General features: G+C 41.7%; 3 protein-coding genes across 5 annotated transcripts; 2 read left to right on the top strand and 1 right to left on the bottom strand.

The window, feature by feature from the left end:
* Positions 1 to 160: 160 nt before the first annotated feature.
* Positions 161 to 5,043, top strand: nif3l1 (NIF3 NGG1 interacting factor 3-like 1 (S. cerevisiae)). 3 transcript variants are annotated; one of them, XM_066666088.1, is made up of 7 exons: positions 161 to 211; positions 1,185 to 1,802; positions 2,337 to 2,493; positions 2,987 to 3,110; positions 3,232 to 3,370; positions 3,906 to 3,989; positions 4,638 to 5,043. In XM_066666088.1, exons 2-7 carry the CDS (start codon positions 1,199 to 1,201, stop codon positions 4,820 to 4,822), a joined length of 1,293 nt encoding a protein of 430 aa, XP_066522185.1. In that variant the 5' UTR covers positions 161 to 211; positions 1,185 to 1,198; the 3' UTR covers positions 4,823 to 5,043. The 3 variants fall into 3 exon arrangements, with proteins under 3 accessions (XP_066522185.1, XP_066522187.1, XP_066522186.1); XM_066666090.1 differs by having other exon boundaries at positions 183 to 211; positions 1,333 to 1,802; XM_066666089.1 differs by lacking the exon at positions 161 to 211 and having other exon boundaries at positions 1,194 to 1,332; positions 1,418 to 1,802.
* Positions 5,041 to 20,379, bottom strand: gdpd3b (glycerophosphodiester phosphodiesterase domain containing 3b). The gene is made up of 12 exons (XM_066666091.1): positions 20,265 to 20,379; positions 18,578 to 18,747; positions 9,995 to 10,062; positions 9,780 to 9,822; positions 8,742 to 8,877; positions 8,577 to 8,622; positions 7,706 to 7,824; positions 7,530 to 7,619; positions 6,511 to 6,644; positions 6,175 to 6,234; positions 5,970 to 6,021; positions 5,041 to 5,779 (listed from the first exon to the last, which is right to left on the bottom strand). Exons 1-12 carry the CDS (start codon positions 20,337 to 20,339, stop codon positions 5,645 to 5,647), a joined length of 1,128 nt encoding a protein of 375 aa, XP_066522188.1. The 5' UTR covers positions 20,340 to 20,379; the 3' UTR covers positions 5,041 to 5,644.
* On the top strand, positions 20,354 to 22,367 carry tbx6 (T-box transcription factor 6). The gene is made up of 2 exons (XM_066663954.1): positions 20,354 to 20,451; positions 20,575 to 22,367. The coding sequence occupies exons 1-2, from the start codon at positions 20,354 to 20,356 to the stop codon at positions 22,145 to 22,147; spliced, it is 1,671 nt and encodes a 556-aa protein (XP_066520051.1). The 3' UTR covers positions 22,148 to 22,367.
* Positions 22,368 to 23,552: the final 1,185 nt, after the last annotated feature.

A 23,552-nucleotide genomic window follows, 5' to 3' on the forward strand; every position in this document is an offset into this window, starting at 1 on the left:
GCACCAGCGCAACTATCAGTATCACTGCAGCCAGCGCTGAGAAAGAATACAGAGCAACACATGAACTACAGTCTGTAATTGTAGAACTGCAGGATGACAGTATTATTTGGGACGTGACGTCGTGACGTCCCATATTATTCGTCCAATCGGATCTCTCGTTATTCGAAGCCCCCGCCCCTCGCGTCGGCAGGTCAGAGTGTTGTGGCTGTCAGTAAGTGTGTTTTATCCGTTTTTAAATCGATTTTTCTTATTTTTTAATATACACAAACGAATTTAAACATGTGTGATTGTGGTGTATCTATTGTCGCTCAGTATACGTTATTGCTGGGTTCTTATTCATTACCTTGTTCGAGTTCTTCGTTCCACCTTAAAAGGCACAGTTGTTTGAATGTAACTCCTATACCATTTAAGGTAGAACGGAAAGTTCAAATAAGAAACTGGTGAATTATAAGCCAGCTGCAACCAGTAAAACCTAACTAATCAGTAACTTGGGTATTTTCTTAGGTCTTTTTGAGCATTTTTTTTACACAAATAAGAGAAAATATGAATACTATAAATATAACCATAATTTTATTTTTTACATTTCACAGACTCTCTGATGCATTCTTTCTGGCTTTAAAGGGAAATTCCACCATTTTTTTAGAATGTTTTTCTGAAACCCATATTTAATATTTAAATGTGTGAAATGGTTGATTGTAGAGAAATTAATGGACTCCGATTTCTTTTAAATGGAATGGAATTTTTATTTTATTTCCTCTGCCACCAGTGTTTTCTTACAGCTCTATATGTTTGTACCACTTTGGGCAAATACCTTTTCACAGTGGTTCTAAAACTGTATTGATAATCATTTTAGTAAACGGAGTCCTGGGTTGGATCCACAAATTGTGTCACAGTTAGGAGTTTGGGGTACTCTCCCTGTGTCTGCATGGGTTTGCTCTGAGTAGGTTTGTGACGCCCTACGTCTGGAGCCCGGTCCAGGGTGTGTTCCTGTTTTGCACCCAGTAATTCTGGGTAGGCCCTGGACACACTCGCCACCACTGTGAACAATTCTGACTATGAATGTTTTATCTTAACCATTTAGTTTTGTAGGGAATTTGGAAACGTCAGTGGGATTGCACTTTAATGGACATCATACACTTAACATTGTCATTAAATCTAATGCTTAGGTTATTGGTCTTTTCCAGGTGGGGCTTTATCAATGTTTCCTGGAAGCAGAAGCGTTTCCAGAAGACTCTTCAAACTGACCTGTCAAACTGCCCATATTAATAAAAACTGTCATTACTCCTTAAGAACAAGCTTTTCAATCTTCTCCTTTCCTTTTTCCTCATTAAGGTATTTATATACACCCCTCCAGCCACATTCACTTCTGCAGTCTTGCTTCTCCTCACTGCTTTCCTCTCCCCATCCGTATCTGAAGGCGCCTCGCTGGTTCTCTCAATCTGTTTCCATGGAGTTGAAGGCAGTTCTTGAAGTTCTCGAGAATCTCGCTCCACTCTCATTGGCCGAAACCTGGGATAATGTCGGTCTGTTGGTGGAACCCAGTAAACCACGTCCAGTCAAAACGATCCTGCTCACCAATGATCTCACTTCTGCTGTTATGGATGAGGCAGAGGAAATGGGGTGTGACCTCATCATCTCTTACCACCCGCCACTGTTTCGGCCAATCAAACGCCTCCTTCAGAAAGACTGGAAGCAGCGATTAGCTGTGAGAGCAGTAGAAGCTGGTATTGCAGTCTTTTCACCACATACGTCGTGGGACAGTGCCAAAGATGGCCTGAACGACTGGCTGGTAGGAGGACTAGGTTGGTTATTGTTAATTAAATTAGTTTCCTTGCATACAGCTTTATGCATGTGTTTGAAACCCTAGGGTTTTTTATTATTATTCTTACCCAATATTTCTCCTCTTTTAATAATTACAAGCTTCCTCCAAAACACTGAAGCTTTATCCGTCTTTACTAACTGCTGCAAACACAGTGTAAAGGTTTGGAGGAGAATGCTTAAGGCCCAGTTCTGTTGCGTTAGCAAAGAAATGCCCGCATTTTTACCATAAAAATAAGTCAACACATCAAGCTTTAAATATAGAGTTATTAAATTCATATACATCCTTATATATATATATATATATATATATATATATATATATATATATATATATATATATAATTATAATATAATAGTAGTAATTATATATTAAAAATGCTTTCACTTAGAAAATTAGCAAAAATCTGCAGTTTGACCTGGGGTGCGCATTTTATTTGTAAATTAAACTGCTCACAGTATTTGTCATGTTCCTGAGATTAACCTGTTTGATTTCCATTTCTTAAACATTTTCTCAGGTAATGGACAGGTGTCTGTATTAAGCCAAGCTCTCTGTAGCGCCCCCCAAAGACATCGACTGGAGTTCACTGCAGGGAGTACAGAGGAGGTCAACCATATCCTGAAGCTACTGAAGGAGACAGAAAACAGTGATGCATTTCAGTACACCATGCTTAGGTATGTGAAATAGGCATCAGTGAGGTCAGGTGCTGATGGTGGATGATTAGTTGTGGATCAGAGACACTGCTTTTACTCGTCTCAAAGGAAAATGTTACTGCTCCACAGAAGAGCGCTGTGGGCTTTATACCCCTCTATTCCACTCTTGGCATTGTGCGTGGTGACCTTGGGTGATTTAGGCTGTCAGACTACAGAATGAAGTCTGTGCTTTAAGTTCTAGAGTGGCGCTCTTATATAACAGCGCCATGAGATGTCCACCAAGTTCATGGGAAAAAGATTGCGGTCAGAGATTCCATTAAAAGATCATTTGTAATCCCGTGCACATTTAAGTTGGTGCAGATTGTGTCCATTTGGCCCGAGTGTGATACGAAGCGTCAGACAGACTTCAAAGGCTGCTCTTTTTTTTTTTGGGGGGGGGGGGGGGGGGGGGATTTTTCCAGATTGTGGCAGGGTTCATTAATCTTCTCATCCACACGTTGCGGCTTGTTTTCAGAAATGAGGACGGTGGCCAACAAGTGATCCTAACCTGTCCCAGCTCAGCACTGACCCCTGTGGTTCAGATTGTGTTAGGAAATGCCTCTGTCAGCCAGTCCCTCTGCATCACACAGATTCAGCAGGTAACCACAGTTCAGTTGTGTTTTTTTTAAAACCTAGTATAAACTGGTTAATATATTGACTACCGAATACATGCTCCTGCTCTGGTGGGCTGTAATATCTTTTATGATATTTATATCTTAGCCCCCAGTCCTAGGCTGTGGTCAAGGAAGGCATACTGTTCTGGACGAGCCTCTGTCCTTGGCTGTGGCTGTCCAGAAAATGAAGACACACCTTGGCCTGCCTCACCTCAGACTTGCCATCGGAGAGCAGAGGACGTTAGGTAGGGGGTGGAGAAAACACACTACCTTGGAGTGCGAACTGGATAGACATGGGTTAGACGTTTGGGCATCCCTAATAAAATAGCATGTTTCTTCTCAGTCATTAGCTGACATTAGCCATTTCTACTCCGATAGCTAGCTAGTGCTCCCCAGATCACACACAATGCCACCAACCTGAGAGGGTGAGGAGCTCATGCTTCCTGAGAGACGTGATTGCATCCACTGCAATTTTTTGAACTGCTGCTAACACAACGCCACCTGCTCAACACACTTGCAGGAGAACACTAACTGTCCTGTCGGCCCATAGATTCCCTGGTTTGCATGCTCTGTACTCGTGTGAAGGTGGGAGAGGGGGGGAATCTGGGGGGGTTGAATGTTTAAAATAGACTCTTCATTGAAAACCATGTGTTCCAGAGCAGTTTTCAATTCTGTTTTAAAAATAGTTTACCTGAAAATATAGAGAATGTGATCTGTTATTTTCATGTATTGACATGTATTGATAGCTGTGTAATGTTTTCCTGGGGGTGGGTTCTGAAGACTCTGTGGTGACTACTGTAGCTGTGTGTGCTGGTTCTGGAGCTTCAGTCCTACAGGGAGTTAAAGCAGATCTCTACATCACAGGTATCTTTTGCCGTTTTATTAAATTTTGCCATTAAAGTGCAACTAAATATCCTTGTGTATTTGGGAAAACGTTTTCATTTGAGGAGGGCACTATGTTAATAAATGACTCTATAAAATGTATTTCCTCCATAATAATGATATTAAATATAATAAAAATAAATAAATAAATAAATAAAAATAAATCAGGAGAGAAAAATACAGGTAAATAGACATTTAATATATGTAAGGTTTTATTTATTATTTTCTCTGGGTTTTTTAAATTTATGTTTATATTAATTATCATTTTTATGGAGGAAATACATTTTATTGAGTCATTTATTTATATTTAGTTTTGGCAGGTTTGGTCCTCCATAGCTAAAACTAATACAAAGTGAGCAGAATTAGCCCAATTTTAAATTTTTTTATATTTCAAATATTCATATTTTGTTTGTGTGGCTGAATAAATTAATAAATAAATTATTAATGGGAAAAAAATAAGACAAAATTAAGTTTGGGTTCTTTTTTTACTTTATTTTTAATTTATTTAAGTCATCAATAAAAAACTACAGAATAAATAGAAATGCAAAATAATTTCCAATACATTAACAACTGCTAACTTGTTCTATGAGGTTGTTTTTTTTAAAGGCTGGTCTGGTTGTTCACTCCCAGGTGAGATGTCCCATCATGAAGTCCTGGATGCTGTTGCCAAGGGGACAAGTGTGATCCTGAGTGACCATAGCAACAGCGAGAGGGGCTTTCTGACTGTGTTTAAGGAGCGTCTGACCGCCTGTCTCCCAGAGAATGTTACCATAGTGATATCACAAAAAGACAGAGACCCTCTGGAGGTGGTGTGACCACAGGATCCTCAGGAGTCACTTTCCTTTGATGATGTCTGATACATGATTTGAAGATTCGCTTTTTTTTACAATGATAAAAATATAGTGTTGATGTGGAGAAAATAACATTCATAAATGAAATGGAAATGAAAACCATGTAAAAATCAAAAAACGACAACAAATAAAAAGTAGTAGTAAGGCCTGGATGTGCCACAAAATTGATCTAAGATGGTTCTTCTTGATGTTCTACAGCAGTGGGCTCTTAGAGGTCCACTCACTAATTACCACAGAGTCTGAGAGGTCAAATTTCAGTTCATACATCTTTAAAAACTGCTTCTCCTGTCTGCCTTTGTTGATTTGCTAAACAGCTTTGACAAGCACAAGTCACAACCCATCTGCTGTTTACTGATGTCCTTCTTATGGAAACTGCTTTACAAGCTCCATGATTGGACAAGATGAAAAGGAATGAAAGAAGATCATATCAATTTTAGAAGAGTTTATTCCTTTTGGTTGTTTTGTTATTAATCTGTAATAAATTGTATTTAGATCCAGACCTAGACCGGAGTTCACCTGTTGAACACCGCTGCTCAAAGTCTTTTCTCTATTGGCGTGCAATCACATTGATTTTGTAATGTTAACAACAAATTATTCCAAACTTTAAACAGCTGTGTATGAGCCTGTCAGACGACACCTTTTTCAGACCCAAAAAACCCCATAGATACTTAAAACTATTAAAAGCTTCTAGGCATTTGACCACATTTGACAGTCACTACTTTGTTGTCATTTGTGAAAATGTGTGAGAACACAGCTGAGCACAGGAAAGAAGAATAAGGAGAGGTGTTATAAAGTGGGAGGGATGGGGTGTTTCTGAAGGTAATCTGACAGCACAGTGGGGTAGTCAGACATCACTCCTGTAGCGCCGACTGAAAACGCAGCGTCCATATCACGCTCCTCGTTACACACAAACAACTGCACCTGAGAGAGAGACGGAGCAAGAGGGATGAGCATCCCCCACAACACAGGGATAAAAGAAAAAGACTGAAGCAGTGATTGGATTTTCTTTGAGGCTGAGTCTCACAGCTTTAATGTGTCACTTTCCACATGTTTTTTGTTTTACACTTAAATAATCAAGATTACAGAAGGGAAAACACTCCAGAAAACTCACCTGCAGCCCACGCTTCACCAAGTGGTCAAACAGAGACTTCCTCATGGTCAGTCTAGAACAGATTAGAATATTTATTCACCAAGTCCTCACAAGAACCATAAATACATTAAGGAGACTAGGTAAACAACTGGGTATGTCCAGTGTGTGTGAAGGACATTATGGCACAGCGAGTGTGTATGCGGTTGTTCGTTATATATGACTTTACCTTTCAATGAGCCAGACCACAAATCGGTTCTTCAGGTAAGACTCTTCCGGAATATAGGTTCTAAAAGAGCAGACATTTGACATTGTTGTAAAACCAACAAGGACAGAAGCACAGAATAGCACCACCTTGTGGAGCACTTTATAAACAAGTGAGTATGTGTGTGAGTGAGTTACAAGTTTGTTCTTTTAACTGCTTTGTGTCTAAAAAGTGGGTTTCCTGATCTTGTATAACTATGTCATCTATAAAAATTGCACATAAACAATTGAACAATACAAAACATCACACATGAATTTACACAAAAGCCGAATGAAGCACAGAGAGTTGAAGGTCCCTGACCTGTTGATGACACTCGGAAGGTAGAACTGCAGTAGGGACTCTCCCAGAGACACGAAGGGAAGAAGGCCAGTGTAGAACAGCACCAGGAGGAGGATTCCTCGTGTCATAGTGAAGCTGTAGGGCATGGAGGGGCACTGAAAATGATTTAGAATTATGCATTAATGTATTTTCAATTGGCAATGCTTTACAGTGGTAAGTGTTACAATGTTAAAGGGCTATTTGTAAACATTGTGAAAGCTTAGGCAGAATCAGACCTATGTTTTTGGGTCCTATATTAACAGGGCTCTATGTTCCCAGGGTTCTTTCATCACTGACATGTAGGACTTTTTAATGGTATTTTCTAGAACACTTCAAAACTCTGATCTTTAATTTGTCTTTCCAGCGGGACTTAACGGAGTTATTTCTGATGCTCTCTCCTTTTTACTAAAAGTCTACCTAACCTAGGTAACAGAGTAAGCATTCACAAGCTTTTTAAAAAAGCTGACAATGTGACGCCTTATCATCATGACCCTGTTTTACCAAGCCACTGTTTGTTGATAATGTTAAATGTTAGACTGTGAAGGTGGCTGTGGCTGTAGGAAAGATTGCAAAACTGTAAAAAGAAGTTAGATAAGATAGATGGAGGTTCTTTGGAACTCCTGGAGAACAAGGAGGATTGGAAACAAGTTACAGAACTGTGAGAGTAATTTATGTTTTTTAGATGAATTTACCAAAAATCACTGTCCAATATTGGGCTGTGGAGCAGTGGAACGTGGTTCTCTGTGGTGACTGAGCTCCATCCCATATCTCTGGGATGAGTTGGAGTGGTGTTTGTGATCCAGAAATGATTACCCAACACCAGCGCCACACCTCACTATAGTTTATGTGGCTGAGTGTTATCAAATTCTAATAATAATAATAATCTAATAATTCCAATATCCAGTGTAAAGCCTTCCCAGAGGAGCAGAGGCTGTTACTGCAGTGAAGAGGAACACACTCCTGATTAATGCCCACAAATGTGATTTTAGAAAGTCATGTACCTGTTTCCTGCACTTTGTCATGATGTCCGAGTCTTCAGTGGCCCAGACCGTGATGCTCTCTCTCTTATACTTCTTCACTAAAGAGGAGACCTATGGAATATAGAGAACCTATTCTGATAACCGTTCCACTGTTTACAGTCAGTCCGTCAGCTTCAATAAGGAATGACTGCTGATACCTTTTCTATGAGATCATCGTTGTATTCCTTGACCTCAATGTTGACGGGCATTTGTGGGAATTTCTTGAAGACATCCTCCAGCAGAGCAAACTTCCGGTCCTGCCCTGTACTGTAGTGTCCTGATGGAGATTTAAGAGAGTGTTGAATAGTGGCAACATTTTCAAACCTTTTCCCACAGGTGACCACACTTCTGGGGTCTTAATGAAACATCCATGACATGCTTTGTTCAAAATACCACAAGGATGAAACACCACAGCAGCGTTCGTAAGTCAGTGGAGTGACCAAGTCATAAAGTAACAAAGTCACAGCACACCATCAGATTAAACAGAAAAAACCAGCTAGAGACTGAATATGAACTGAGGGAATGGTTAGGTTCCTTTACTGAGTAATTTACTTGAGTAATGCGCTCTTGTTGTTTAGACAGATTAGTAGGTTATTTCCTCTTATGTGTTTTATGAAACATGTCCCTGTGTTGAATTCATTTATTCATTCATTATCAGTAACCCTTATCCAGTTCAGGGCGGCGGTGGGTCCGGAGCCTACCCGGGATCACTGGGCACAAGGTGAGAACACACCCTGGAGGGGGCGCCAGTCCTTCACAGGGTGACATTCACTCACACACTCACACCTACGGACACTTGTGAGTCTCCAATCCACCTACCAATGTGTGTTTTTGGAGCATGGGACGAAACCAGAGCACCCAGAGGAAACCCACGCAGACACAGGGAGAACACACTACACTCCTCACAGACAGTCACCCAGAGGAAACCCACGCAGACAAAGGGAGAACACACCACACCCCTCACAGACAGTCACCCGGAGTGGGACTCGAATCCACAACCCCAGGAACCCAGGAAAGGTCTAAACTTACCTGTGTAGAATGTGACCTCTAGCTTTTCTTTGTACAGTGGCAAATCCTGAAAGATATACATTTGAACATTAGCACTTCTGTAGTCACTGAGGAGAGTCAGATGTATTGTGCTTGATTAGTACACTGCATACATAACTGAAAAAGTAAAACCGTTATCACCCAGACCTGGAATCTCAGGGAGGAGATGGGAATGTTGAATCCTGTCTGTCTTCCAAGGTTTTTATCATGGGACACAACCACGTAACCATCCTGTGATAAATGACAGTCCATTTCCAGCATCTCAGTTCCTGTCTCCACGGCACTGAGAGAGGAAGGGGGAAAGGACATAAAGGTGTTTATTTAGAGAAATATTGTGTTACATGGTGTGTGAGTGAATGAGTGTGTATGTGAATGAATGTCCGATGTGTGAGTGAATGTATATGTGCCCAGATATGGACTGGAGCTCTCTCCTGGGTAAAGCCCTAGTGCCCGATGCAATCCTCCAGGTGGACGGTTGTTCCTGGTTGAGAGTACACTGTGTGCGTTTGGCTGCTGCTTCTCGCCAGTGTGTGTGAGTGGATTGAGTGTTGTTTGTTGACTGTAAAGCGTGATTGGGTTTCTAGAAAGGAGCTATATATGTGTAGGGCTTAATATTATTATAAGTACCTGTTCATAGTTACACAATATTATTTAGTCAATTATTGCCATATGACTCCAAAGTCTAAATATTTGTAAAATGAAATCCTTCAAGACTGTACCCTGTGGCTTTTGTAGGTGTGGAACAATACCCACATTCCATCACAATCTCTTTTGTTTAATCAAATCATTTCAAATTATAAAAATGTTTTAAAAATTGCCAAAACAACATAGCAGTAAAACTTTATAAACATGTACTGTGCAATAATGTTAGAATTTAAAACGTGTAAAGAGTGTGTGCCGTAAATATTAGCCGCAGCTCAACATTTAACAACATTTTTCATATAAACAAATGTATAAATAAATGAATATATAAGTAAGTAGACAGATAGTAGAAAAATTGCCGGCCACGAATGGCTACGCCATCACCAGGAATCGAGCTCGTAATCTCCTGCATCACTTGGAAAATTGCATATTTTTAAACCCGAAAAATTAATATATTCGAGTCTACACTGAAATGTATGTATCTAAACTGAACTGAAGCTAATGTAACTGACTCAAACAGAGAGAGGTTAGGATCTGCCTTACTGTGTGAAAGCCTCTATGGTGTTTTCTATCTTCTCTCCAGCACCTGAAGAAAAAGCACAGCACCAGTGCATCTTAGTAACAGGCCAAATGCTCAACCACAGCAAATACATAAACATGAATAGAACAATTCACACAGGGTACAATAAATAAAAGCCAAAAACATCTGCATATTGCACCATAAATAATGAAGTATATCATGATTAGACCTCGCTCACCTCCTCTGTGGGAAATGTGTCGGCTGTAAAATGCTAGATGTTTCTTCTTGTGGAGAATCTGAGGGTTTCTGAGCAGATAAAGGGAACACAGTCCATAAAATCCGAGGACAAAGAAGAACAGTGCAATCCCCAGGACAACATCCATGGTTTAGAAGAGTGTATCTTTTTCTGAAGATGAATCAGAGCTGGGCATATTGTATCTTCTCTTCTGTTCTCTTTTATACACTAGAGCTAACTAAAGCATGTGAAGGAACATGTGAAGTGTGGGTGTGTGAAGAGGTGTGTGTGGGAGTGTGTGGTCAGGTGTGACACAGCATAGATGTAGTACGGGACGATAAGAGGATATATCATATTGACATGTCCAAACATTCCTTGCTTCTATTGCTTAACACAGAAAACCGAAACAGTTTCTGGGCTTTAGTTGTGTCACCAGTGGAAACTACTCTCTAAAACAGCAGCCTTGGGGTTATTTCCTCTTTCCAGGTACTATTCTGTAATTTAATTTCCATCGGGATCAGCCTTGTATTCCTGTGAGAAAAATTATATTTTTTGTTCCATACAAACCTCTGTCACTCCTCGTCATATTTAGTCCCCTACTTGAACTCTCCTCTAGATATTAAAAAATTACAGATTTACAAAATAGACTTCTGAGTAGAATATCATCAGTCATGTTTATAGAAAGAAGGGCATCTCTATGAACGTTATGCCTACTGTGAAATATGGGGTGGTAGCATCATGTTATGGAGCTGTTTCTCTGAAAACACCACTTGAGCATTACACACCATCCGTGGAAGCACGATTCAAGTGATGTATCAGGAAATATCAAGACTGGATTTGATATTATTGGCTGAGATATGGGAGAAGATGAATGGTTTTAAAACACATTGAACCCAAACATACATCCAAAATAATATCAGACTTTTCTCTGACATAAGTAATCATTCATTCATTCATTCATTCATTGTCTGTAACCCTTACCCAGTTCAGGGCGGCGGTGGGTCCAGAGCCTACTCGGAATCACTGGGCACAAGGTGGGAACACACCCTGAATGGAGTGACAATCCTTCACAGGGTGACACACATTCACACATTCACTCACACACTCACACCTACAGACACTTTTGAGTCTCCAATCCACCTACCAACGTGTGTTTTTGGAGCATGGGAGAAAACCGGAGCACCCAGAATAAACCCACGCAGACACAGGGAGAACACACCATACTCCTCACAGACAGTCACCCGGAGGAAACCCATGCAGACACAGGGAGAACACACCACACTCCTCACAGACAGTCACCCGGAGGAAACCCACGCGGACATAGTTCTTAATCCTATTGAAAATGTGTTTGGATTTTAAAATTTCATCAGAGAGACCCTCATATCCAGGGTTAAGGTTGTGCATGTGAGAAAATGAATTATGTAACTGCTCACACAGTATTAATGTTATTCAATTGCAATCAAAAACATACATGCTAATATTTATGAATTTAGAGTTTACATTTTTGGTCATATTAATATTCACAAAGGTCAAGTCAAAACACATCATGAGTTTTAATTTAAAGTGGATATCTGCATAAATATATTACATAACAAAACCAAAAATGATCTAAATAGTCATTTACACTCGCTGTATGTCTTATGACATTTCTCAGAATTTCTCAGTATTTCTCAGCTCTTTCCCATGAGAAATCACATGGACAGAGGAACCCCTCAACCACAAACAAACCTAGACACAGAGGCAGAAGATGACGAAACGTAATCCTGTTTCTAAGAGGGACCTGGTGCCCGGGTGAAGAACTGTGTCTTGTAACACACCACCACACAGCCACTTCTCCATCCTGATCCCAGAGACATTTCACAATGAAAAACTGCTGACTGGGAATGCAATTTTTTTTAAGAAACTGCATGTAAACCTTTGACCACACAGCTTTCAGGGGATTCACATTAACAGATGAGCTGAGGTAGACGTATTATTGAAAGATCATTCATTCATTCATCTTCTGTAAGCGCTTCATCCCGATCAGAGCGACAAAGAACCTAAGGCAGGAACACAACCTGGAGGTTACTCAAACACTCACCCTTGTAGACTGATCCACACCCTCAGTCACTCATACACTGACCCCTGTAGACTGATCCACATCCTCACTCAGTCACTCATTCACTGACCCCTGTAGACTGATCCACACCCTCACTCAGTCACTCATACACTGACCCCCTGTAGACTGATCCACAACCTCACTCAGTCACTCATACACTGACCCCTGTAGACTGATTCACACACTCACTTAGTCACTCATACACTGACCCCCGTACACTGATTCACACACTCACTTAGTCACTCAGTCACTCATCCATGTAGACTAATTCACACACTCACTTAGTCACTCATACACTGACCCCTGTAGACTGATTCATGCACTCACTCAGTCACACATACACTGACCCCTGTAGACTGATCCACATCCTCACTAAGTCACTCATACACTGACCCCTGTAGACTGATTCACACACTCACTTGGTCACTCATACACTCACCCCTGTAGACTGATACACACACTCACTTAGTCACTCATACACTGACCCCTGTAGACTGATTTACACACTCAGTCACTCACCCCTGTAGACTGATTCACACACTCACTTAATCACTCATTCACTGACCCCTGTAGACTGATTCACACACTCACATGGTCACTCATACACTGACCCCTGTAGACTGCTTCACACACTCACTCAGTCACTCATCCCTGTAGACTGATTCACACACTCACTTAGTCACTCATACACTGACCGCTGGAGACTGATCCACACCCTCACTCAGACACTGATACCCTGTAGACTGAAACACACTCACTTAGTTACTCATACACTGACCCCTGTAGACTGATTTACACACTCAGTCACTCACCCCTGTAGACTGATTCACACACTCACTTAATTACTCATACACTCACTCCTGTAGATTGATTCATACACTCACTTAGTGACTCATACACTGATCCCTGTAGACTGATTCACACACTCACATGGTCACTCATACACTGACCCCTGTAGACTGATTCATGCACTCACTCAGCCACTCACCCTTGTAGACTGATTCACACACTACCTTCGTCACCCATACACTCACCCTTGTAGACTGATGCACACACTCACTTAGTCACTCACCCCTGTAGACTAATGCACACACTCACTTAGTCACTCACCCCTGTAGACTGATTCATGCACTCACTTAGTCACTCATACACTCACCCCTGTAGACTGATTCACACAATCACTTAGTCACTCATACACTGACCCCTGTAGACTGATTGAAAAACTCACTCAGTCACTCACCCCTGTAGACTGATTCACACACTCACTTAGCCACTCATACACTCACCCCTGTAGACTGATTCATATGCTCACTCAGTCACTCACTCCTGTAGACTGATTCCCACACTCACTTAGTCACTTATACACTCATCCCGTAGACTGATTCACAAACTCACTCAGTCACTCACCCCTGTAGACTGATTCACACACTCAATTAGTCACCCATACACTCACCACTGTAGACTGATGCACACACTCACTTAGTCACTCATACACTCACTCCTGTAGACTGTTTCACACACTCACATAGTCACTCATACACTCACCCTTGTAGACTGATTCACACACTCACTTAGTCACTCATACACTCACCCCTGTAGACTGATTCACACACTCACTTAGTCACTCATACCCTCACCCCTGTAGACCGATCCACATTGTTCACAGTGCCTCTATTCCGCCCTTACACATTGCTACTGTCCAAAATCCATGTACCTTCATTTTTTTTCAGTATTATTAACTTCTATATCATTTTAGGAAGTGAACAGTAGATCACAGTTGCCATGTGTAGCTTTATGGTCAAACATCATTCCTAAAAAGCAGAATTAATATTTTTAAACGGCATAACAGTATTTCAGAATTTCTTTGAGGCTGTTAGTCTTAGTCTAATGTGAACGCATGGAGTGCTTTATATGGACATGGCTCAGCCAATCAGATTTCAGAGTCAGTTTTATAATTGGATTGTATTTGACTGAACATTTCTGAGCCCTGGTTTCTGGGCTTTTTAGTAAACACTAGATCTGATTTGTTTTCCAATACAAGCAATGAGCTGAATTTAAGTTGTGGTGTGAACTAGCTTCCACTTTTTAATCTTCAAGGGTTATTGTTGTTTTATTATTTATTTGTATTTATATGTTTGCTGTACAGTACATTAAACTAAAGCAGAGTTACAGAAACTGTGCATTAAAGATTGTGGAAATTTCTTAACTTACAAATGTGAAACCAGTTGTCATTTGTGTCCGAAGGACTGTATTCAAAGAGTCAAAGAGAACTGTAAACATCATCAGCTCATTCATGAACAAAAACACACTCATTAGGGCTATTTCAGAGCTGTGGATTTGTGTGTGTGTGTGCTTCAGATACACACCTGTCTGCTCATAAACACATTAAAGGTCATTACGCCTAACAATCCCTGACCCCTCCCATTTACTCTCACATTAGCAAAGTAATAACTCTCCCACACCCCAGACAGACTCGAGAAGGTGTTCACACCTCTACTTCCTGCTCTCTTCCAGTCTGCCTTTCATCCCCCATTTCGGCCACCAAAGGCAAACAGCAACTACAACAACATCAGGCCCTTAACCCACAGAGAGGGGCTTCAGCTTCTGCAGGACATTTCCACGGAGGGTCTAGGATCTCCACATGGACTGAAAAAATAAAGTGTGTGAGTGCCACACTTTCCATTCAGTTTAGTAGAGTATCGTATCATCATTGCCAGATCTCAAAAGAGTATCACCAAATGAGTAACTTGTCTTAAAGCAGAAACAATGATAGATCCCTGCAATCATTTTAAGAGCTAACCTACAACAAACAATTATGATATTTCAAGAACCATGCCCTCAAATGTTCATTGAAGAACAGCAGTTCTTCTGAGACATGGCTCCAGAGAGAGAACAGACTCCAAAGAACCAACGGAAATTGGAAAATGATTAGTTGCTCCCCCACGTTTCGACGCTTAGAGAATATTTTAAAGATGAATAGATGAATCTGACCATGCAAATTGGTAGCTGTAATGATCAGCTGGTCATTGCTCAGGAATACAAATCAAAAGTTATTGATTAAAATAAGAAACAAATGCAGATGTACTACACACTGCAGTTCTACTTTTTATATCCGATCTCAGGCCTGTTTTCTGGAGGCTCTCTTGTCGTTCTGTGGTTGTTTTTCTAAGGCCTGATGTTATTGTTGAGCTGTTTCTGAGCCATGTGGCTGCATTTTGTCTGAGTTTTGGTGTTTATCTAAAAGACCAAACTGCAGCAGTGAGACCAAACTGTGCTTCACAAGCTTCCACCTGCAAAAGCTTGCCCGCCACACCCTCCACACCCCTACTGAGAGAGAGAGAGAGAGAGAGAGAGAGAGAGAGAGAGAGAGATACATACACGCTCTACCTTTCCTTACTTGTAAGATAAAAGCTAACACTCCTGTTCACTGAAATGTCATCTCACCGAAAGTAAGTCTGTTATTACACTTTTTTAAACCAACAGCAGCTCCTCAAACTGAAGCCTGAACACTGACAAAACCTCTTATCTCCCACACTGGACACATTTTGATCATGTATGTTGGGGATTTAACAGTAAGGTGTAATAAAGTCATCCCCTGGTATATCTGTGCGGGACTGGTTTCAGCACCTGCCCCCGGTACTAACATCTGGGAATGTTCTAATCTCTTGCATAACCTCCACACACTGTCTGGTGCAGTCTAAATCACTGAGAACAATGCTGAAAAACTGCTGGAGAGAGATAGGATTTGTGAAATGGAGGGAGGCTACACAAGCATGGGAAAGTATTGCTCAATATGCTACAAATTCAAGTTTATCTGTGAGCCTACCTGGGCTCACTGGGCACAGTGCAGGAACACACACTGGGCAGGGCGACAGTCCATCCCTGGGCAGCTTTAATCATATTTTGGCTCCTGTATGAACTTTTGAAGCACTGATAACATTAGGTGGCTAAGTGTAGCAGCATTACCTAAACCTAGCATAGAGCCATTGTTCTTAAAGTGAGCATTCAAGGCTAAGGATCTGGATTTGATTATGGTTTTGAGTGTAAATAGTAGGATTGTGCATTAGAGTTAGGCTAGGAGTTTAAGATTAAGGTTAGGGTTAGGCTCTACAAAAATGAATGGAAGTCTATTAATAGTCCTGACAATGTATGAAAACTTACGTGTGTGTGTGTGTGTGTGTGTGTGTGTGTGTGTGTGTGTGTGTGTGTGTGTGTGTTTGTTTGTTTAGGCCCTATGAAAGGGCCAGAAATGTGGGGTCTACAGGCCTGATGGAGGCAGAAGGGGAGACAGACAGGGAGTGTGAAGATTTCACCATTTGGTAGCACACACACACACCTATATAATGGAGAATACGATGTGAAGGGTGTTAAAAGAAAAAATGCAGTCACCAGTAGAACACTGAAGAAATAAGAGAACTGTTCCCAGTAAGAAGATCTAACACTGACCACAGAAAAGGACTGAAGTAGTGCTTAAAGGTACTAACCGTCTCAGAAAAAAAGGATGTTGGGAGTGGACATGTACTCCAGCCTGGCCCTCGGCCCCAGACTTGGAGACTGCTACTACAGAGGTAGGAGAGAGTTTTTCTTTCAAAGAGAGCAAGAAAAATAGACCCTGTGGTTAAAGTAAAGTGTCAGCCTCATCTAAATAAACCAGCTTGTAGAACATCTTGGATGGGACTATGTTTTAGTTCAAACAGCTGAATTAGCAGTGGTCAAATTATTCTGCAGTGATTTTTCTGAGTGATTTGATTGCAATTACAATTCTATTTTCTGTTAGACACTAAATGAAATTAAAAATGCTAAACAGTACATCCATAAATTTGAACAGAGGAACTAATTACACAAGAGTAGCCCTCTTTCATTCATCTTCTGTTGAACTTCATTCTGATCAGCTTCATAAATACAGATTCAGACAGACAATTTTTCAGACATCATAAACCCATCCTATCAGTCTGTGAGGCAGGGATTTCAAGCTGAAGGTTAGTGGTGGGTGGAGTGTAACTGTATTTATGCGCAGACCTGTGTGCACTAAATGAAGGTGAAAGTGTAGAGCTTCATCCAAGCAACTTTTAAGGCAGGAGTTTGGACGGGAGGCAGACCTAACCCATGGTCTGGTCAATGATTATGTAAACAATGTCTGTGCCACTTGATTCAGCTCATACAATGTTTTATACAATTAGTGGATAAGTTAAAGCACAATCTGATTCACTTTGTTTGATTCCGTGCTGTTATATTTTGGCGTATGCAAACTGCTAATACTGTGTTGGTTGCTGACAAATTGTTATTTCTCTGTCCTCCAGATCGAGAGCCCCCAGCTCATGTGCCCCTGTACCCCACATCGTGTGACATGGTCGCCCGAAGCTTGCCCCCCCGCATGCTACCCCCACCCCCTCCAAACAGAGAGACCACTGGGAAGACTCAGGACACAGTGAAGATGGACTTGGAGAACGCATCACTATGGAAACAGTTTAGCACTGTGGGCACCGAAATGATCATCACCAAGAAGGGCAGGTAGTGCACTGTTTAAAATTACTCTTTACTTATTTACTTTTTCACATGGAATTAAATCATGTCTAATTAAATCAATATCATTTCAGTTCTTTGGAAACCTATATTTTGCTAATATATAAATATAGTTTGTTAAGTGTCTGTAGTGGGTTCGATTCCCGCTCCGGGTGACTGTCTGTGAGGAGTTGGTGTGTTCTCCCCGTGTCCGCTTGGGTTTCCTCCGGGTGCTCCGGTTTCCAAAAAACACACGTTGCAAGTGGATTGGCGACTCAAAAGTGTCCGTAGGTGTAAATGTGTGTGTGTGTGTGTGTGTGTGTGTGTGTGAGTCTGTGTTGCCCTGTGAAGGACTGGCGCCCCCTCCAGGGTGTATTCCCGCCTTGCGCCCAATGATTCCAGCTAGGCTCTGGACCCACCGCGACCCTGAATTGGATAAGCGGTTACAGATAATGAATGAAAAATGAATGAATAAGTGTCTGTATTCTGAGAATACCACATTTCTCTGTGTCAATTTTCCCAATTCGGGGAGAGCACAATGAGATGAGGCAATGACAGGGATAGTCCCCGCTGTTAGGGCTTAAACGGTGAGACACAACTGGAAACACCTGTGAAATTGATCACATGACCATGTCCAGCTAACAGGTGTGGGGCGTGGCTAAGAGAAACGTGAGGAAAACAGAGCAAAAACAACCAAACATAAGGTGAACAAAAACCCAAAACCTAACAAGGATGTAGGAATATTATGACATTTCAAACAAGGTAGGGACTTTATTCCAAGTCATTGCACATCATTTCTATTGGTCTGTAGGTTGTGAAAGTCCACACGGTCTGAAGCATCTGATGTGTTCAAACGATAAAGAAAAATGAAAATGTCATTCATCTGTCTCCATTCTTTTCCATCAGACGGATATTTCCACAGCTGAAGCTGAAAGTCTCCGGCTTGAATCCATCCCTGCACTACATTCTCCTATTGGATATCATACCTGTGGACTCCTCCCGCTACCGTTTCCAAGACGACAGCTGGCAGGTGGTGGGTGGAGCCGAGGCCCGTCTTCCAGACCGCGTTTTCATCCACCCTGACTCTCCTGCGAGTGGAGAACACTGGCAGAACCGCAGCATCTCCTTCCACCGAGCCAAACTCACCAACAACACCCTGGACACACAAGGATATGTGAGTATGCACATTTTGTGTCTTTGCTTTGTTGATCTATCTTTAGCTCTGAAATTGCGACAGCACTTTTGTCTCTTTAAATCATGTATGAAAAGAAACCGTTTTACTGTATTTATTGTTATGTATACAGTATGTTGTTATAAATATATTCTTGATGTTAAACAGCTTTCTGTCTTTAATCATCATTCTGGGACATTACAAAACATCAAAACAATGCTTAATTTAGAAACTCTATATCTGTAGATCATTAGCATAATTTTATGCTACAAAGTATGTTAAATATGATTGAAAAGTGGGGCTTTTCTCCAAAGACACTAACTGTAAAACTTGCTTTCCCCATTAGATCATCCTCCACTCCTTGCACAAGTACCAGCCACGGGTTCATGTGATTGAGGCCAGAGACGTGCTGATGTGGGGAGGAGCACAACACTCCTTCACCTTCCCTGAGACTCAGTTCATCACAGTTACAGCCTACCAGAATAGCAAGGTGAGCAACAGATGAAAACTCACGGACCTTAAACTCTTCTTATTCAGTGTGTGGATTAACTGAAGTGTGTGGGCCACAATGTGAACAAGTCTACAGCATTAAAGCAGCACTTTGTAAGGCTTGGTATTTTTGCTCCTGGGCTCCCCCTACAGTTGCAGAGTGAAATTCACTTTTACAGCGCTGTCCTGAAGTCAAGAGGGAGGGTGGGTGTGGTTTTCTACCCAAGTTCAAAAATTACATAGTGCAGATTCTGCAGTGTGAGCCCAGAGTGGCAATGACAGAGGCTCTATTCCATCCTATTACAACTCAGTGGAGCATCACAATGGGTCTGTCCCAAATCCTAGTTAGCTGTCTACATAGAGAGCATTTTACGTCACAGTGAGCATGCTCCCGACTCCTTGGGACTCCCGGCTGTCCCAATTCTAAGACAGCTCATTATGCTGCCTACTAAGATGTCTTAATCTGGCCGATTCTTAAGGCAACATCGAACTCTTCCTCGGCTTGCAAAGGCAATCCCATGATGTCTGTGCAGTCTGTGCCTACCCAGGCAACTCACTAGGTTTTGGGACAGTGATTTTGAAACTGTAGTTTTCTACCGTTGCTTTAACACAACTTCACACTTCTGTATGTTCTTAGATAACAGAGCTGAAGATCAACTCCAATCCATTTGCCAAAGGTTTCAGGGAGAATGGCATGAACTGCAAAAAGTAAGTTCCAGTCCATGGAAGCTGCATGATTAGCACTATTTTTTAGGAAAAGTGGATATCATGCCTCTTTTTTTGCTTTCAGACAAAGGGAGGCCAGGCAGAAGAGGAAGTTGTCACACCATCAAGAGGAACCTCTGGACATAGGTAAATATACTTAGGAATTACCAAAAGAAATTCTAAACTCGGCCCTATCAGCTGTTTGACTCGATGTTTCTCTGGCTTACTTTCAGAGTCATGTGACCCATGTGATTCCACGGAGGTCCTACCGCAACCGATGGCACTACAGAACACCACTCTGCCGTTACCTGAATCAGGTTTCTGCTCAGATGTGTCATCTTTCCCGGAGCAGACAGGACAGCAGCATAATGCCAGGCAAGCATTTCTGGGTTCCCAAATGACCCAGATCCCGGAGATCTCGAAGATTCCTGATGGAGATGAGAATCCACCTCAGTCCACATCAGATAATGCTGAGAACAATGGATTGCTTCATGGGTAAGTTGTTTTCCACTAGCTCAATCTATGGTCACAAGCAAGGTTTTCTTTTCTACTGACATAAAAATCTAGGACTGTCAGTTGTTCATCAATTCTTTAAATCTGTCTCTTTCTTTTCTCCAGGTCTAACCAAATAATGACACTTTCTTCATACGCCACATTTACATCCCCTCAAATGACATCCTCGTCACACCCACCCATGTCTCTTCCTCAGCCCCCACCCCTCTATTCCTCAGTGTCTTCCACTCGGGCACCTGACCTGCCTCTACCAACTGCCCATTCTAACCCATCCTCTCTGCAAGATTACTCTTCCATAGCTCCCTCTCACTATTCCTCTTCACCAATCCCCTCTTCCACTACATCTCCCACAGGCGCTACCTATGCTTCCATCTCTCATTGTTCCTCTACTCCTCAGTTGCCCCCTTCTTCCACTTATCACTCTGTCCTTCCTCCTCAAAACAACCTAAGTCCTACGAATCCACACTTCCAGTCACTTCCACCTTCTTCTTGCCAGTCCATCAACAGCTGTTCTAACAGTCTTTCCATAAACACAGCTCAGAACCAAGCTGCTGATGGGGGATTAGTGAATACACCTTCTTCGGTCCAAGAAGGAACGCCAACTGCCTTCCCCTTTCCCCCAGTGCAGTCCTCTAACAGCAATGATCCTGCTACACCACCATCTCAAATCATGCCTCAAACGGCTTTCCCCTTTTCTCCGGTCGGGCAGCAAAATCCCGTAAGTGGCACAGAGGATCAAACTGCTTTCTCTTTTCATTCTGTGTCCCAATCCACATCCAACCCTGTTACTACTCCCTCAGATCCGAACACTAACTCAAGTGCCTTTCCTTTCCCAGCACAGCCCACCAATCCCAACCCTCAAAGTTCTTTGCCTGTGCACACCCCAGCAGCTTGCTCTTTTACAACCACCCAACCATTATCAACTTCTCATCTGAACCCTTCTCCATCTTTCCAAAACCCAACAAATACAGCAAATGAAGCCTTCAATCTCTCTGCCTCAAGTTCTGTGAATGCAATCCCTTTGCAGACCATCTCCATCCCCGCACATGCCGTTTCTGGGCCTATCTCTACCTCAGTTCAACCTCCTCACTCATTATATGCCTACCCTACTTCTGTCCCATCCGCTCCCCATCCCCTCCAGAACCTGGCTATGCCAACAATTGGCTCGTCTCATGGTGTAGCCGCCATTCCAAATATGGTCCAAATCCAGCCTGCTATCCCTCAGACATTACCAGCTCCCTCCTTTGCTCATGTCCCTCCACAATATGCGAACCCTTCTCAAATCCCATCACAGCCCTTTGCACCAGTACAAGCTTCTACAGCTTCTCATCTTCCTCATTCAGCCCTACAAACCTATGGCGTCCCCTCAGGCCCGACCCACGCTCAGTATCCTGCCTCTACCAATTCTTACCCTCCTGTGGCTCCAACAGAGATTGGGTCATTTTCTCAGATTAATCCTTCTGCCCCCTACCTTCCTGATGTGGTTCTGCATCCTTCCTTTCCCTCTTCAGCTCCTCCCTCCCGCTTCAACCCTTTCCCTTCTTATCCTCTTAGACTGTGCCAGGACCCCAGAGCCTCCTTTCATTTACCAGTCAGGCACATCTACAGACAGCCTCAGCATGTGCACTCAAACAGCCAAGGGTCCTACCTGGATTTGGGAGGAAGGCCTGCATTCTGAAGAGGGCCTCTGGCAATAATAAAGTCTCTGGGATGAGATCTCTGGGAGGACAACAGGAATAATAGGAGTAACGGGACACTTTTGTGGCTGTGATATATCCTCAAGCTTTTAAATTGGCAGAGTTCTAAAGCAGTGAAGGGTTCATTTGATCAGCCTTCTATTTAAGATCCCAACTGATGTCAATTTTTAGCCTTAAAATTTTTGGCAAAAAACTGTTGTAGTGTTTTCATGGATTAATTAAAGATTTGCAATGGTGTTTATATTTTTTTCATTTATATATCTATAAAATAAAGTGTGTTTATTTTAGCTAGTCTATTTGTTCATGGATTCTGTTATAAATTGAGGCAATAAAGTTAAAACTAAACTATAAAATGCATTGCCATGCTGTTTACTCACACTATTCCATTTAAATTAACACAAAAATATACTGCATTAACCACTGTACATCAGTTACCAGTAGCGGCTGGTGAAAACTAGGAGGGGTAGATAGTGTTGCATTGTCACTTTCATAAAATTTAACTCAAACTGTAGGACACCAAATCTCTTGAAAGTCTTTTTTCATTGATATTAAGAACCCATCAGCAGACTAATAGTTATTAAAATTATCATAAACGGCAGCTTTGATGTGCTCAGATACAAAAAAGTCTGGGTTTTGAGTGTGTATCTTGACCAAGCTCTTTGACTTGTAGCTTCTTCAGTAAAGTTGGATGGATTTTGTAGAAGAGAGAGATCTTGTTGCATGCTAATCACCAATAAGCTTCAGGTCTGTAACTGCTTGGGGCAACAGACGAAGTGCCCAGAGGGGTCAGATTCAAGGACGCTGATTGGCTAAATTTATGTTGTAATGGGCATATTTTCTCTCAGCAACGGTTTTTGATTGGCTGTGCATAAGTTATCTATGCTCTATATATTTCATATGTAACACGTAAATTTACTTTAGTAACACTCATACCTCAAATAAGTAGTTAATGATATATATAAAATAGTTATTTATAAATTAAAATATTAAATTCCCACAAGAGCACTCTCTGTTTTCCAGCTGCACCCGTCAGTTAAATACGTTTTATATACCTTCCTTATGGTGCCAATGTCTAATGCCGATGAACAAAAAAGGTGAGCAATGCTGGGTTTGCTGATAGCTGTAATTCCAATTCTAATTCTCTTCATAAACTGGTGCCATAAATACTGCACCAACTGAAATAATTACAATTTAAAAATCTAAAATAGAAAACAATAGTGAATTAAGAAGCTAATAATTTTGTATCACAGGGACTTAATTTATGCTTTTTTTCCACAGTTAGTGTTGCTGGGTCCTGGGTTTGATGCATTTGTGTGTGTGTGTGTGTGTGTGGTGTGTGTGGTGTGTGTGTGTGTGTGTGTGTGTGTGTGTGTGTGTGTGTGTTGG

This window comes from Hoplias malabaricus, chromosome 3 (assembly GCF_029633855.1).
Source record: "Hoplias malabaricus isolate fHopMal1 chromosome 3, fHopMal1.hap1, whole genome shotgun sequence".
Classification (NCBI taxonomy): domain Eukaryota; kingdom Metazoa; phylum Chordata; class Actinopteri; order Characiformes; family Erythrinidae; genus Hoplias; species Hoplias malabaricus.

Coding starts and splice junctions, on each gene's coding strand:
- nif3l1 (XM_066666088.1), top strand. CDS start 1,199: ATGTTTCCTGGAAGCAGAAGCGTTTCCAGAAGACTCTTCAAACTGACC. Junction 2,494..2,986: donor TTTCAGTACACCATGCTTAG/GTATGTGAAATA, acceptor GCTTGTTTTCAG/AAATGAGGACGGTGGCCAAC. Junction 3,990..4,637: donor AGCAGATCTCTACATCACAG/GTATCTTTTGCC, acceptor GTTCACTCCCAG/GTGAGATGTCCCATCATGAA.
- gdpd3b (XM_066666091.1), bottom strand. CDS start 20,339: ATGCTTGCCTGGCATTATGCTGCTGTCCTGTCTGCTCCGGGAAAGATG. Junction 8,878..9,779: donor ACCATAGAGGCTTTCACACA/GTAAGGCAGATC, acceptor TTCCTCTCTCAG/TGCCGTGGAGACAGGAACTG. Junction 8,623..8,741: donor TCTCCTCCCTGAGATTCCAG/GTCTGGGTGATA, acceptor TATATCTTTCAG/GATTTGCCACTGTACAAAGA.
- tbx6 (XM_066663954.1), top strand. CDS start 20,354: ATGACCCAGATCCCGGAGATCTCGAAGATTCCTGATGGAGATGAGAAT. Junction 20,452..20,574: donor AACAATGGATTGCTTCATGG/GTAAGTTGTTTT, acceptor TCTTTTCTCCAG/GTCTAACCAAATAATGACAC.